Source organism: Calliopsis andreniformis, chromosome 12, assembly GCF_051401765.1.
Source record: "Calliopsis andreniformis isolate RMS-2024a chromosome 12, iyCalAndr_principal, whole genome shotgun sequence".
In the NCBI taxonomy this organism is placed as follows: Eukaryota; Metazoa; Arthropoda; class Insecta; order Hymenoptera; family Andrenidae; genus Calliopsis; species Calliopsis andreniformis.
The window spans coordinates 6,207,850-6,225,631 of record NC_135073.1 but is presented as its reverse complement, the minus strand read 5'-3'; the positions used below and the strand labels follow the sequence as shown (position 1 = coordinate 6,225,631).

General features: G+C 31.4%; 1 protein-coding gene across 4 annotated transcripts in view; it reads left to right on the top strand.

The window, feature by feature from the left end:
• The window catches only part of LOC143185693 (trace amine-associated receptor 9), a 51,930-nt gene extending 34,364 nt beyond the window's left edge, over positions 1-17,566 (top strand). For 2 of the 4 annotated variants that reach the window (XM_076388889.1, XM_076388888.1), the window contains exons 6-10: positions 2,564-2,711; positions 7,426-7,680; positions 13,663-13,762; positions 15,421-15,544; positions 16,776-17,566. In XM_076388889.1, the coding sequence (XP_076245004.1) occupies positions 2,564-2,711; positions 7,426-7,680; positions 13,663-13,762; positions 15,421-15,544; positions 16,776-16,827 (679 nt within the window). In that variant the 3' untranslated portion in view covers positions 16,828-17,566. Of the gene's footprint in view, positions 1-2,563; positions 2,712-7,425; positions 7,681-13,662; positions 13,763-15,420; positions 15,550-16,775 lie in introns of all 4 variants that reach the window. The other 2 variants (XR_013002947.1, XM_076388890.1) reach the window with 2 other exon arrangements.
• The last annotated feature ends 216 nt before the right edge of the window (positions 17,567-17,782 follow it).

The window sequence follows — 17,782 nt, the reverse complement described above, 5'->3', positions numbered from 1 at the left end:
CAAGGAATTTGATTTTCGAATTACGCCAATAAAACAGTTTAATAAAAAATAGTATTGACTTGTCAGGAAAGATCGTGCCAATTTTTAAATAAAATATGTAGCCTTCTATAGTTATACACCATTTTTTTCTGCAATCTTTCGCCATCTGCGGGGTAATTTGAAAATTTTATTTTTCCAAAAGATATCAGATTTTTTTAGTAATACATTAAAATATGAGACTTTTTATTATTACATATTTAGTTTGACGTAAAAATCATCAAAACCTTTGTAGACAATCCAATACACACAGTGGCTCTGAATAAATAGAAAATACAACAAAAAAAGTTTATGTAAATATATGTTTTATTTTACCTTGTTTACGAGGTATATCGAATTTCGTGTTCTTTTATGTATACGATTACCTTCACAGGAGATGTTCGAAATAATTACCATGCTTTTCAAGTACTTTCAACACTCCCTGGTGTTTCTCGAATTTGTTAAAATTTGTGGAACAGAATAAGTGCTACTAGCTTTGCTTGCCGGAGTATATTTATTTAAAATACAAAACTCGCTCTACCTCATAAACAAAAGGAAATAGGACATCGTACATTTGAAAAGTGACATAACTCAAAAACCGTGATTTTTTTACTTACAGTAAATGCACCTCTATTCATTATAAAAAGTTTACTAACTAAACATCAAAATTATAGAATTTATTCGAAGATCTCTTCAAATATAAATTACAAGTTATTTAAATAATAACAAGAAAATCATTTAATGCAAGTAACACATAAATATTTTTTGAACTAATTATTCAAGCAAGATAACTTTTAATAAATAATTGTCTCCTAAACTCATAAAGAGTTTTCTGCTTCCCCTAGAATCTAGAAATGTATTTTTTTGAATTGTCTTATTTTTATAACACATATGCGATATGTTTATATAAACTTTCTTTGTCTTTAAGTACTGAATCAGAACATAAAATGTTTCCCACTTGTTCAAAGACACCCTGTACATTTGTAAACATACTTTTTGACTTGTGTCCTTTTAAAGCAAGCGCGGGAGTGATTAGCGAATTTTGATTGACTTCATATTATTTCTAGTTACTAGTCCTTTTTCGTGTTAACAACGTATCCATATTCAAATCAGACGATCTGTAATCCGTATCCATTCTATACACAAGCAGTAGGTGAAGTGTTAAGCGGTGGTGAATTGGGTATTAAGTTCGATACCCACTGAAGCCAAGTTACGGTTCTGCTACGGCCAATGGTTAATACCGATAATACGTACTGTAATCCAGATACTAAATAAGCCATGGTATTGTATCATGTACAGAAGCAGTCGTAGTAGTAACCTCTAACGGAATCCGATACGCCGAATTTCACGTCAGGTGCACGTGTACTCGACCAATTTTCGGAAGCATTTAATTAGAAAATAGAATTTCATTTAAATAAAATTTACCGCCATGGTTCAAGTTATTTTAGAATTCAGGATTACTCTATTCTGGTTACGCCATGAATTTTGTCCTTTCTTATAACATTTTTATTCTTATATCTTTCATCGTAGATACTTTATTAACTGATCGATAAACTTTTTTCAAATTGTAATTAACATTATCAGAGTCGTTTGAAATACTAATGATTCGTTATGGAAATAATATGCACGCTATTGTAAATAAATTCTGGCTTTAATGGAATTTCCTGCAATAATTCTGTTGTGTATTACAGATTCTTATCAGACAGCTTTTCGTTTAACCCTTGGCTGATATGATAGTACCATCACTGTGGTGGAAGTAGCCTGGTAGGGTCACTGTGTGTCACTTCATTATAGAAAATGATATAATGCACAGAATAATAAACAAAAAATCAGTTTTAATTTATTAATTTTTATAAATTATTTTTTATGCTACTTGTATGGAAAAAGGACCCAACTTGTCAAGCTTTGATTGATGAACCTTTACAGAATATGTGCGTGAACCCATAGGTTTGTCGTTATTTATTAGGTGTGTCAATTCATTTTTCAATGACAATGTTTCATGTATGGTTTGGTCACTACAAATGAAATTAATAGAAGGCATCTACATGTGCATACAGTATATCACGAAATCGTATAACTTTACCTCTAAGACACTCAAATTGTTGTAAGCTACAAGATCAGTCTTAATTCCAAAGGAAACCATGATTTTTTATTTCTCCGTTTACAACTATGAAGTACAGATAATTAATTTCTAACACAACACAAAAATTATTAGATACATACCTACACAAGTTATTTTATGAAAAAATTACAATTATTCAAGACTTATTATTGAGTGCCTAATTAAGATTACAGACTATCGTGATACAAAAATACGTTAAAGTTAAAAAAGAGCATGGATGTTTCATTGATTTGAATGCTTCACTGACTAGCACACTATTTTATATCTGGCGCCAGTTATTTTGTATCTACATAGATGATGACTTTTGATGATAACTTCATAATAATTTCACCACGTTAGCTAAGGGTAAACAAAGACAAAAGCAACGTTGTTTGACATTTGGATTAATAAATGCGCTTAATTGTGCTTTTCCTTCTTTTCCCTCAGGATTCTCGCCTGCTGCTGTTTTTATTTTCCTACGACGATGGTGCTGATGTACTGCTACGGTTCAGCCTTCCATGTTAACAAACTGCGCCTGAAAAGGGTGGTCTGTGTTAACACGCCGGAGGTCGTTAGCGGAGGCCACATAGAGAGGGTAAGTTTAGCTTCACTCGAGGCTCCAATCAATGCGCTCAATTTAAGAGGAGCTCACATTACCACGAGAAAGAATTGTGACAGTTCATTTGCTCTCTCAGCAATTGCTTGATACTGGTGATTACGTGAGATTTAAATATCCCAAGGCAAATAGGACCTCCTTCCTCTATTTGCGGTGGTAAAACATCGATCAAGCTATTAAACATTTTTCCTCTTCGAAATTAGGACATACGTTGTCGATAAATTAACAAGTAGAAAATTTGGGCGATTATAATCACTTATAATTACTTAACGGGTAAATTATTAATCCAAACAGTCCGTTTCGATAGTGAATGTGTTAATTAGGATAATGTACACTTTTTTATTTCTTTCTTTTTTTCTAATTATTGCGTCAATGTTCAAATGAAAAATAAAAAAGTAGAATAACCAATTAATTGTAGAGTCTTGCAAATTTCTGAAAAATCACTAATTTTGTGAAATATTTGCCATACGTTTATTCGATTATCTGAAGGTCAGATAACTGGATTTTCATTATAAAAGTATCAATACTTAGAAAGTCTTCATAGCAACTCATTTATTATCAGTTATAGACTTAGATAATATTATCGAACCCATTCTGCCCATAATACAATCTAAACATCGATGAGTGGTTGGATTATGAACTGCTTGGATTATTCGTGTTTTACTAGATCGCAAGGTTCATTTTCTTTGAAATTCGGTTACCAAAAGATATTTCAATTAGATTTTTCACAAGCTTGATTTTGAATTAAATAATAAGTATTAATACCAGTCACGTAACAAAAATTAAAGATCTTCAAAAATTTGTAATATTTTGTTCTTTCATTTGAATTTTCCTAAATTTTATTTTACTAAATTTCGAATTTCAGGATTTTTGTTATGTAATAATTTAACACAAAATACGCAATTTATTTAAATTTGCCGGTAAAATGTGTATATAATTTGCATTTCTAATGCCATTCAACTCTATCTATGTCTTTTACGTGTTTTAAATTCTTCAGTTATTCTGAGAGTACTTTTTAGTACTTTTAACTACTTTTTAAAGACTAAGTACAATTATTATGTTGCATTATGTTTTAAATATACAAAATATAAACAAATTTCCCTTTTGTCATATGATTCTTAAAAAAATATTACAAGGATTTTTTCGCACCTAAAATATATCAATCCATTGCTTCATATTGTTCGAAAATTTCAATTGAAATTATAAATATAGAAGAATTTAAAAATTTCATTTTTAAACGATTTGTCTTATACAACATAATTCTGTATTGACAACTGGTTTTTTGAATTAATACTTGTACGTGAACATTATAATTAATCAATTCTGAAATAATCGACACTCCATTCCGAGTGAATAAAATGAAGCGAATACTTGTCTCTGTATAAATCAAACAATCAACGTAGACTTTAATTTACTACTACGTTTTATGTTCTTCCAACTCTGTTACAAGTATAATAATTACGAAATCATAGTGCAACTTTTTAAACAGACCAACTGTTATTAAATTCACGTATAACATGAGTTACTAACTAATCCAATATTAATAATTTACAAGTTATTAACTAATCCAACATAATTTTTGAAGATATCAGTAATAATCACTAACAGTTATTAAAACGGGAGTTACTATAGTCAAATATATTGGATACGAATGATCCAGTTTGATAATTCTCAATTGAAAGCTGTAATCCCACCAGTGTATTCATTTATAGAAATAATATATGACCCCCGCTAAATAAATTAACAGATTATGTTAACTGCTCAGTGCATCTCTTCCAAACATAACAACAATTTATCGAACTGCATTTTTTATGCGAGATAAATCATTCAGCAGTAAATCTAGGTTAATCGTCGCAATCTCTTAAATGAAGGTAAAACTCATCGAGCATTGAAAAACGACGCACATCGTTGCGATATCGTTGGTTGATCGACTAATGAACGTTCCCGCCATTGTGCTTGTGCATCTGGTTTCCCTATCGTCTCTCGACAAAGAAATTTCTGTTGCATGGATAATGTGTATATGCACATTAAATACTAATTTCTTGGTCTTATAAGTTTCATACAAGTAATAAAATACGTAAAACAAATTTTCAGTTTGCTTCTGAACTATTTACAAAATTCAATAATTGAATTTAAATTAAACATTCGAAGTTTAATGATTCGTGGCCAGTGTAAATATGCGTGAGAATGTGAAAAACGCGGTTTATTGTTTTTCCAATAATGTAGAAAATAATTGCCATTGAAAAAGATGTTCTTAATCGAGCGAAAATTCACGGGTCATTGTCTCCTTTCCCATAAACTTTTTGAAGCGTGCATAAATTAAAAGTTAAAACATCAAGAATAAATTAAACGAGAAACGAAATCAGTTTTGAACTGCCTTTTCCATTTACGTAAAAATTCTGTGATTCACGGATCCATTCACATGTTTTTATCACCAGATTATTGATTAATTATAAAAATAACTTAATGTACCTTTTTTCTTTCACCCACCTTGTTCCCAGTGGTTACATTCAACCCTTAACTTATGAATATTATGTGTATTTCTATCTTACATTTAATTCAAATGAAGAGTTTTTCAATTTTAATACAAAAAGTGATATATTTTTGGAATTTCATATTGAAATTTCATTTTACACGTGAATTCAATACTCCTTTGTGAAAAAATTTGTAGGTTAGTATAGGTACGAATTTATTTTACAATTCTCACGCTTCCTTTGTCAAGAATGGAATTTTGAAATATGTAAAACATTGCAATGGATACAAATAATTGTGAGAGACAATAAAAAATAAAATCCAAAAATAAAAGCAATACGTTTTTAATAACGAAATAGTTCACGAAATAGTTAACGAGATCGGTATAAAACAATCAATAGATAAAACGTCATTTAATTTGTTACTATAATATGTTGCTTAAATCTAATAAAAATGTAATTCATCGGTACTTTTTGAATAGATCAATACGTAACAAGTTATTAGCCCCTCAGCGACAACCTCCATATGTCATATCGACATCATATTAATAGCCCATTCAGGAAAGTGTTTTTAAATAATTCATCATTGAGTGCAGAATATTTATGAATTACTTAATTTGAAAAACACAAGCTTTCTAACGGCATAATTTTCACTTCCATTTGCACAGTACTATTCCAGGTAAAAATGCGCCCGCGTTGAGGGGTTTAATGGCGGGTACCTTAGACCTTAGCTTTCTAAAGCTTTAGAGCTGAGAAATACATTGAAGTCGATAATGTGTATTTTTTATAAATATAGAATGATTCCTCCATTATCTTCTTCCATCTATTCTTCAATTTATTGGCCATTTTGAACCATCTCGTATATTCTCCCCCTTGCTTCACTTTTATTTATTTGGTACAATTTCGTCAACGATAAATTATAGTTAAGCTATTCTTGGCCACGTTCGTCCCCACAAATATCCAAGAATTCAACAGTCGCTGCACTTTATCACGCTGCCACAGGTTCATCCTATAATCCTACGAATTATGTAAGAAGAGTAGCTTGATTCGAAAATAAGGACGATGTTTTACAATAGTGGTAAAACGAACAAAAGAAAAAAAGGGTGACAGACGTGAAAGAAGAGAAGGAATAGGAGGAGGAGGAAGTGGATGGAATCAGGAGGGTATGAAAGGGGAAGGATACATCTAAACGAGCAGATCCATAATCCTTTTACTGCCGTACGATGAGAGGCTTTAACGCTGACGAGCTTAGTGCTTTGCGACTTTCGGAACCGTGTCAAGCTGGTCTAAAAGACGAGTCGTCTACACGTCCTACCTTTCACGCGTTCAGGTTCCCTTATCTGACGTTTCCAATTGTTGAAAATTCTCATATTTCTTCCTTATTTTCAATCGATTATAGATTTTTTTTTAAATGGGGAAATCTATATTATTGACTGTCTTACCTAAGTCATACTTTTCCCTTTAGTTATGAAGACAAATTTATGCAATAGAAAAATGATAATCGCTATTTGTTTAATTTATATTAGTAAATTACATTCTATATATGTTTTGTTACGAAAGAAAATAGTTTGCAAAATTGTATGATTATTGTGTTCTCATAGTCAATTTTTAATAAAATATAATAATAGAAGTTTTATATCCTATTAAATTATGTAAGAATTAAAATTAAAATAATATTTGAAACATACTTGATTTTTACTTTTCTATAAATATAATAATACTTTCATAATTTATTTCTGCTGTTCTTATGGCCAATTTCTTCATCACCAGTTAAAGTTAACTGGAGGCTCAGGTACAATGAGTCTCATCGATCTGCGACTCCCTAGGCTAGTTACATATTGAATTTCTTTTAAAGCAAAAATGATAAATATTAGCTAACAAATGATCATTCTTCAAAAATCCATTAGTACAGTTTTGTCATTAATATTTTCATTTTAAGCAATGTAGCACAACTAGCCAGTAGAGAATCGCGAATCGACGAGACTCACTGCCTGAACTTTCAGTTAACTTTAACTGGAAGGTAATTAGAGGTAAAGAAATCGATCGTTAGTCTTTTTTTAAGTATGTGTATAGTATATCAAGACAGACTGAAAAAAAGATACACACATAGTACATTTTAAGACACACCATTCGGTACTCTTTAATCATAAATTCCAAAAATAGCCATTATAGATTGGATAATTGTACAATATAGAATTAAATACATTGCAAACATATTCTAGCTCGTAGCTCATGAAAGACGACTGTCAACTTCTGCTTCGCGAACAATGGCTGCGATGAGTTTAGGATTCATTGTCATGGTTACACCATGGACGATTCAGGAAGTCGTTGCAGCTTGTACCGGAAGCAAGCCACCGCCATTCCTCGACTTCCTCGCCACGTGGCTCGCGCTCTCCAACAGCTTCTGGAATCCATTCCTCTACTGGCTATTTAACAATCATTTTCGTCGTATTTCAAGGGAGCTTCTCTACACTAAGGTAAGCGAATGTAAAAAAAATTTCTTACACAAACGATTAAATACAGAATATTACAAATTAGAAAGATAATATAATAAATTATATGTTAATAATCTGGACACAATATTTGCAATTGTAAAGCAAAATGACCTGTGTCGCATAATTTTATTTTCGAAATATTAGGATTTAAAGTTTTCAATTTTAATACTGTCTTATGGACTTATGGCTTTTTGAACCCTTATTTTTAAATGAAAATATTCTATTAATACTCTTTCTTCTTTCTAAAAACATAAATTCTATATTCTGAATCTCAATTAAGGCCTAAACTCGAATTTTTTGAAAATGTGACATAGGTAGTTTTGCTTTATAGCCAGAGACATTTCTTCGGAGAAAATTCTTCTATAGTCTTCCAATAATTCCTTTTTCTCAGTAAACAAATACTTATATTTAATGACTATAAACAAACAAATTAGATATCATTAAGTTCGATTATCATCGTGTTAGGTAAAGATACGCTTATCTCTTCTGGCTGACCTGAAATTCGGAATTTCTTTTACTACTGGCGCGCTCACAACTTACTCTATCGCTTTTGATAGTAGCCCAAAGCTGAAGACAATCGGTTTGATTGACCCATTTGCCGAAACGACGAATACTTACCCCTATGCGTGCACGTATACACACTGGTACAGCTCTTGACTATTGATGTCTGTTACCACCAACCCAGATCGATCGCGGATTACGTCAGTTCGTTTTGTATTTTCATTTGAAATCGCGAACGCTATTGATCCATCGTCTGATCACGAGTGTTTACAATTGCGGTCACTGACACTTGTCCCTCACTAGCCACCTGATGAACTGTGGCTAGTGCAGAAACAAAGGTAGCAATAATTACACTCTTTTCATCCCTTAACGCTAGAACTGCTGATGATGGATTTGTTTCTATAGAAAAAATTATTTTTACTTATGCCTTTTTTCTGATTTATTCGTCTTTAATTCGAAATGGATTAGTGAGTTAAGGAATAGAACAAGTAATCTTAGATCTATATCTGGAGTCTAGAGCCAAAGTGTATTAAATCACACAGACAAGTGGACTTAATATGAGTATTGATAATTTAACGTAATTGCGTCTTTTTCTACTTTAGTAAGTGTTCAAAATGATTACCTTGTATTTCAATGCATTTAACAATTCTTTGTTGAAATGATTGTCTAACCATGCCCAACATTTCAACGTTTATCTTAGCACAAACTTCGCGTATTCTGACTTTCATATTTTCACGTGGCTTCGAAGGCACGAAACGTGTGAATGAAATGAATACATAATAAACTTGTAAAGCGAAAATCAAATTATTTTTCGGAAATAAATTGAACAATGTATTGTGAAGTACATTGAAGTATAAGGTAGTCATTTTGAACACTTACTGAAGTACAATTAAAACGCAATTACGTTAAGTTATCAATACATTTATTTCGATCATCTTTTCAGCATTCCCCTTCAAGTTTGACCTTAAATGACCTTCTGTAGGTAGTTTTCAAATTCGTCTTAAAATAAGCTAAAATTCTAGCAAAAAATAAAAGTATAATTCCATTTGAAAAAATGGGTGTGACCTTCACCTCAACGCTTTCTATATGTGCAATATCTAAAATGCACAGAACTACACGTTGGAATCAAATATCTCAAAATATAATCTTTTGGACTTTTACTGTTCTTCAACTCACCGATTCAAATAAATGTAATACTTTTAAACAGTAAAACGTAATAACATCTGCATCAAATACGTTAACTGTTTTGGTAGTTCTAAGGTTGTACCGTACTCCTGTCACGTATACAGGCACTGCCGACCAGTAGATTTATGCGCGACAGTTAGGAGCACAACTGATATGCTGTAAAAGTACCTCGGAACATTAATGAAGATGAAGAAACGTGATAGAATATCCTTGTACGTAATTCTCTCTTTCCTTGTAAATAGAAAAATGGATTACTTGTCTGACAAATTTGTACGTCAGGAGATTAATTAATCTTTTCTTCTTTCTTGCTGTGTACTCATAACTCTTCAGCTACATACATGGCGTTCGATGAGAAATGTCAGAAATTTCCGACTTTGTTTCTGAGTCATTAATTGTTGAAAAAGCTTCTGAAAAACGTCGCTTGAAATGTGTCTGAATCAGAACTTATTCTACTAACTTTATTGTATCTGACTTGACTAATGCATGTCGGCAGTAGAATAAGTTCCAAGTTACATACATTTCACATGAATTTTAGACGTTTTTGCAATAATTAATAACTTTGAAACGAAGCACCAAACGAAATTTCGTTATTATTGATTTGTGTCTTATTTTGATGTATAAAATCATTCATAAAGTTTTTATGAAAAGGACTTCAACTGTTCAAGTAACTGTTTTGAATATATAGGTACCATAAAAATTGATTAAGCATAAAGATCTATAGCAAAATTACATCACATAAACTGCATGCCTGCAATTAATCTCAACTGTTTCCTCTCAATAACGGCGGACTATTCTCGTATTGTGTAGAGTGTAGAGTATCAATATAAACTCTAAATCGTATTTCAGTAGTTAGGTAGTATTTTCACGCCATAACTTTATCTTCGAAATTTATTGTCTATAAAATGAGAGGACTTTCAGCTATTAATTTTTAAAATAAAACAAAATCATTAATCTTTCATTTAAAATAAACAATAAAAATGTTTTAATTTTTAGTTTTCAAAAAGTAAAACAGTTTTTAAAAATCAATTTTTATTCAACAGCCAAAGTCATACTTTTATACTCTTGCCGTTTAATTTCATACGAATTATAACATATGTCAATAAACTTCATTAAAGTCTCTGATATACAAACACAAAAATGATCGATGCCATGTTTGCAATATATTCATATATCTCGTCTTCCTGAAAAATAACGCGGAATTGGTTCGACTAACGATACTACAAAAAAGAAATTAATAAATCCACTCTTCAATGTGAATTCATGGAGAATGTGCTTCAGTGATTTTCATTACAACATTCAGACTGTACGTATTACAATTTATCTCTCGCTGCAACAAAGCTCAACCATCCCAATTCAATTCTGTGGCAATGCATCGTTTCTAATAGAGATAATGCAGGTCTATGACTACATACTGCACTACAGTCTTCCACTAAGTAACTATAACTTCATTATGCGTTGACACAATGAATTTTCTTTGTAATAGTACATGTTCGGAACTTTATAGTTACCTCGAATGACTATTCTATTAAAATGAAAATGAAAATGAATTTATGAGAAAATAGTGCCGCGGAATTTTTGTAATTTCTGCAGCTAAGAGGCAGACTAACCCAAGTCTATCTCTTTTAAAATTAAGTTTTCTATGTCATCTTATTGTTAGTACTTTCCTTTTATTTTACAGGGATAACAAGAATCGAAGAATAATTTACGCCATGCTACGAATATAAATAAATGAAATTACTCTAAACAGGTGTATGGTCACAATTGTTAGTCAGTTGTGGTCAAAGTGTTATTCTATTTTTCTGAAAAATAACAAAAAAGACTTGGGTTAGTTTATCTCTCAAACACAGATATATTTATCAATTCATTATTGATAATTTGTAGGGTATTACTTAAACATTTCAAATTACTATTTTTTCCCTAGAACATAATGTTATCTAGTCACTATGGCCATTTTTCTTATACCAGAATATTTATAAATTGGAATTTATAATCTTTACAATTGATTTTTGATACATGCGTATAGTTTTGTTTTCACAAGAATGAAAGCGTAAATTCTTAAATTCTGATAGATGTTGTTTTCTTTATTTAACGTCACATTGTCACAAAAACTTCATGATAAATTTGTTTTTAAATTAAACATTATAATTGTGCAATTCTTTTAGAATATTATTTTGGATGTAGATCAATTTGTTCGTTTGGAACACTTTGCTTTTTACGAGTACTTAAACAGTCTTGGAAAGGCGGATTTATTAGATGCAAAACGTCTTGTTCTCAACACTTTCTGCAATTTGACGACTTTCTTGCTTTCTTCACCTTCGTAGTTCTCGCTGTTTCCCTTTGCTGTTCACTGATTCAGCATGTTCCTGCGACGCATCATGTTGACTCTCCCTGTCGCGGACATACATCTTCGGGCTTTGACTTTACAGCCCATGAATTCTGGAAAGCTTGTCTCATAAATTTTAATCCTCTAGAAACGTTTACGTTTCAACTCACTTTACCAGGGGATAACATTGCTAAGTGAGAATGAGCTACACTACGGAATTTCAGGATCGTATCGATTAATACGTATTAACACTTTCATTTAATAGAGTCAGTCGCAAAAGCTTACTCATGTACACACATACGCTGTTCAAATTTATTTAACTACCTATAATCTTAACATTTAAATAATTTAACGCATATACCTACTTGGAATTTTGAATTTTTGAAAGGTTACAAATTAATAAATCATATATGTAAATATAAAATTGTATGACTGATATTAATGCAGAATGGCATTTATCAATCTGTGCTATGTTAAAAGAGAACCTTTAAAATTGTTTTGTCGAGATTTCGAAATGGTTTATCTCTTCTCTCATCTCAGAAAACCTAAAAAGCAAAACAAACTCAACAAGTTCAGCATATTCTTTTTTACCTCTTACATTGGAGATATGTTCATCTGAAAATGCAGAACTGTGTTAGGAATAAAGGCCCCAAGCGTCGGTTGTTAGCTTCAATAATAATTAAAGTCTGTTGAGGAATGCTGAATGGATTCCTATTTTCCGTGGTATTATTAATACCCATGTAGGAATAATTTTTTACGTCATATTCTATGTTGTTGTTACTTTCATGTGAAAATTTAATGAGGTTGTTCTTAATGAATATAGTATAGGAAAAAATTTAATAAACTTTAGTACACCCATAATACTTTTATTTATAATACATTGTGATCCACTCCTGACTTTGTTATTATTTTTAATTAACGTTTTCCTATAAATATGTATGTTTATTCAATGATGCAGTTTTCTAAAAATATTCCTAACTGCAAAATAATAATTTTTTAAGTGTTTGTACAAATTTTTCAAGTTTTACGATCCTTATAAAGAATAATACGGCATACCTTTCTACATATGTAAGTTTGTAAATTTATATTTATAGAATTTTTTTTTGCTGAAGGTTTTACGTCGCATCAACATCAAGGTCATTAGCGACGAGGTTCCTCAATGACTTTAGATTTTGTGGAAGAGGTTGGTTTCGTTAAGGAATTTAATGGTATTTCTAAACATAATTTTCAGAAGTGAAGGCAGTGTCTGGGTTGATTATAAATTTGAGATATTCGGTAGAAAATTTTTGGCAGTCATACAAAAAGTGGTGCACTTTGAGTGGGGCTTCGCAACAGAGGGGAGGGTCTGTCTTCGTTATGATAAATTTATGTGTTATCCTGCCATGACCAGTTCTCAGTCGAAAAACAACAATTCTTTCTTTTCTACTCATATTACCGCGTGGGATATTTTGGAGAAAGTTGGTGATTACGCTATGGATTTTTGTTAGTTTTGATTTCTAGATATTGTCCCATTTTTCTTTAATTTTTTTTTCATAATGGATAATTTCTCGAAACAGGATAGAAGTTAGATATTTGGTCTGTAGGGTGGCTGCTTCTTTGTCCCTCAAATCTGCTCATGTGTTCCCAGTTATCTCTTGATGCAAGGGAGTCCATATAATAAACATTTTCTTGTTGGTAGATAATGTTTTTTGTTCTCAAACAAAATTTGTTTTATACACATATATTTTAACAAGCTTGAAATTTTTCTGAATAAAAATGATTTACATTAAGGAACTTATTCCAATTCTTATACTATTTTAGATATAATTTGTATTCAACTTTAGTTATGAACATATGTGTTTTTAAATGAAAAATATTGTATGAAGTATATTAATTATTTTACTATATACATCTCTGTATCCAAATTTCGTAACATTTACCGAAATTATTTGCATTTTTCTTCTCTCTTCGTACAGGTATTGTGCAGACCAAAGCCATTGGGACCGAAACAACACTGTTGTGCAACTAGCACAGGTGGTCTTGACATCTGCAGTATGGGTGAAGTTGATTTATCTGGTATGTAAATAAAATGCGGACGCAAAATTAAACTAGTGTCACAAATACCGCAAAACTCTGCTATTAACGCGGATTAAAACCGATATAATCAGTTCCCGCGCTAAAACCATGAAAGCAATCAAAATAATTAGTTTTTAAAAAGTATTATTTTTGAAATAACATTAAACCAGAAATAAAATGGGATATAAATAAATATAGTTCTTTTTCAATTGCGAATTTTTTCGGACATTTATTCTTTTAACACCTTGACAGTATATGTAGTTCATTTATAAAGGTATGTTAATAATCTGCAAAGTAGGAAATGTTTTTAATAATACTATCTCGAGAAAAATACTGTATTATCTTTCATAATCCATTTAATAGGAGGCAGCTTCACCTTTCCCATGTTGTTGTCATACCTACTAGAAGTTACGGTCTAAAGTTCTTATCCTCTTATCAGCGTGACTGTCGAGTTGCTTACTCCTTCAGCATCCTTACTTGACAATATCGTTCAACTTCATCAAGCTAAATCTTTTAAAATAACGTATATTTTTGAAATAAACTATGTAGAAGAGTAAAATTTACTATATTCCAATTTTATATTTAAGCTTATATTTCATGAAAGAAAAAATACTAAATAATTTGACATCAACTTTAATTTTTTTAAAGCGTAGATACAAAACGATACGATTCACAATTTATTAATGAAATTTCAGTTGCGAAAATAAATCATATATGAAAATTAATGTGTATATATGTTGAATATGTTATACTCTTTTTTCGTCTCTGCAAAAGCAGCTGGAGCACTTTAGCACGATCAATGTTTTGGGTTAATTACAGCAACATGTACGAGACTTTTGATAGTATCCATTACTGGAGTTAACTGCACTCTCTTGCGCGCCGTCCATAAACGAAGATTTACAGCAGTCTCTAATAACAATCAGTCCTATTTAACCACTTTACAAAAACATCCATTGCATAAAATTCGTTAATCCATTTTGATAATTCATGCCTCCGTTGTAAACAAAAAAATATTTACAAGTTATTTTACAGTATTCACTTACGTCTTTTGTAGAAAATTTTATTTCATTTACAATTGGACCACATTTATTAATAAAATTTACAATACAAAGAGACTCGACATATGATGAAGCAGTGAAAAATATTCGATTCGTATTTTGTACCCGCTAAGGGTGAAAAAAGGGTGAAAATAATATCGTTCAAAAAATACTGACGAATGGTTTTGTATTGAATATTTTAAATTATTTTTTATAACTCAGGTAGCAAAATTAAAATGCTTGACAACCATAAAATTTAGTAATAGAAAACTATGGACAACGTGACGACTAAGGAATAACAAATCGAATTTTATTTAAAAGATTCAAAACAATTTGTAAACCAATGTAACAACTTTTAAATGTTGAAAAAGAAAAATATTCGTTATTTAAATTTCGCAGAAATCGATAAAAGCAATAAAGCCATTGAATAAACTTAAGAAAAGTGCATAATTCAAAGGAATGTACCTACGTATCATCGAATTGATATCACTATAGTCAATCGAATATATAACTTTTTATTCCATATTTTCAAGTTATTTTTTCACACAAAAGTTTCCGAATTTTTCATATCTTCATCCAATTCGTATTCTATTTATGCTTTATATGAATTTCCCTTTACAGGTTTGGAGCGCTGCTCAATAGATCGGTGTTCAGTAACACGGTGTTCCTCCTCGTCATTAGCTAATACGCCGCCACCGCTCCCTTGGGAAGTCGAACACATAATACGTGGTGATACTGCACCAACGTGAGGTATAGATTACTTTCTAAGAGATTTACTATGTAATAATATTTTAAGTCTATGCAACCACACAAGTAAATGTCTCTGTTTGATGCATGTATTCGCTTTAAAAAATACAAGATGCCCTAGAACTAATGGTACAAACGGAAAGGCGGTGATTCTATGTGAAAAAATAAGACGAAAATGTAAAATAAAAATGTTTGATATCGCGCTTCGTTTTCGAAGAAATTGACTTTAAATTTTAACCGAGTACAAATGTACGGAACTATGGGTTTAGGCGTTTGAAGGGTAAATGTGGAAAGCAGAATGCTTCCAGCGTACGGCCAACTCAAACGATTCTGGCCGCGTGGATAGTTCCTATCTCTCTCTCTTATTCAATGGCTGCCGTGTAAGAAAAAGATAGAGAATATCGATGCGGCCAAATTCGTCTGAGCTATGTGTACTACAGAGACAATCAGTGGTCAGAACGAGAGTGGTCCCTTACCTCGTGTAGCCTTTGAGCACCCTAAACTGTACTTGCGTACACTTGCACCCGACCATAATTCAAACTCAATTTTCTCGAAAACAAAGAATGATATCATAAAGATTTATTATATATTTTCTACTTATTTTTTCATGTAGAATCACTAGCTTTTCGCTGGTGCCGCCATTTCTGGGACACCTTGTATATATCAAACAGCAAACTGATCAAATTCAGTATGTACTTGTAAATTTAAGTACATTTTGATACTTAGGTTTCATTTCATAGAGCTTGAGTATCATTTATAATTATAAATAATCATGAATACTAAATATTTATAAAGAAACTATAAGAAATTATTCACTATAATCTCAGAATACATTACTAACAATGAGGTCAAGTCATATGTTAAAAGCTCATATCTGTCTTACCAAAACTAACATTAATAGAAAATAAAATACAGCAATTTTATAAAATATTTGGGATAGCGATGAAGTTGTATCAAGAAAATACTGTGCACTATTTTTTCAACTGATGATCATGAAACGAGATTACGTAGACTGTCTTGCCAATGATTCTTCACCCACCCGCTGACCTAGGGGATGTTCATCCCCCAGTAAATTGACTTATCTCAGTCAATTTCTTCATTTTCTAATTTCACTTTACTTTCTCATGTAGAATTCTCTCTTTCGTTGTTTCCATCTACATATTGAACATGTTGTATTTATGGTACTTTGTCAATAAATTTATACTTAATTTCTATTCTTCTATTTTCAGTCAGGCATGCCGCCACGCAGACCGAGGACCTGGTGATCCCAACGCATGCTAGTTAGTATAGCGTGGCGGCAGAATGTCATTCAATGTTTCGCGACCTTCAGCAAACACATCGGTCACCTCGACGTCAGATTTTTCGAAATAACTCGTCCTCTTTAATAGGTGGGTTGTTTCTGCGGGTCGAAATGACGCAACAGGAAGAATGGGCTTGGGCTCAACGTGACCGTCGATTCTATTCGGAGAACGCACGTTTCAAAAGTATGCCCGATTTGATTCGTGACCTTGAACCCAATTGACTTGTAATTTCAGCCAGTTATGTCCTACGCTGCTGAAGGTAAACGTGCTAAGTACGACAAGGAACTTTAACGACACGAGATCGAGTTTATCGATGATCTTTATTACTTTCTATGAATGAAAGGTTTAAGATTTTGTATGATAGGTTAGCAATATCTAATTAAAAATTATAGGACACATGCTTTTTCATAACAGGATGTGAAATCGAAGTAACTGTAGTGTTAAGCTGCAGAGGAAAAGATATGGTAAACGTATTTAACGAGATGAAGTTATTTTAGTTTCGACGCATCTGCGGATGAAGATGGAAGGTCTGATATTTGTTGAAGATTGGTGTTATAATTATTGATACATAAAATCGCTTTAATATTATGTTATCGAACTGTACATATTTATTATTTGTTACAAACGTATCTTTGTAGTAATCGCATAAATTGAGATTATAACACATTATGTTAATAATTCTTATCCCAATTCATTTTTTACATTATTTTTCTTCTATGTTTGCAGTAACAAATTACATTATTTTTCTTCTATAATTGCAGTTAGAAATATTTATTATGTTTACATCTTAAAATAACTTCTTGGTAGTTCGTTTGAGTTTTTATAATTCTTTGAATAAGCTTAAAATTCAATTGATTTTAAAATTTAATACTTTTTAACAATATTCTTTATAGCTAATAAAACTAGTAAATACTCTGTTTTAGTTGCCACATACA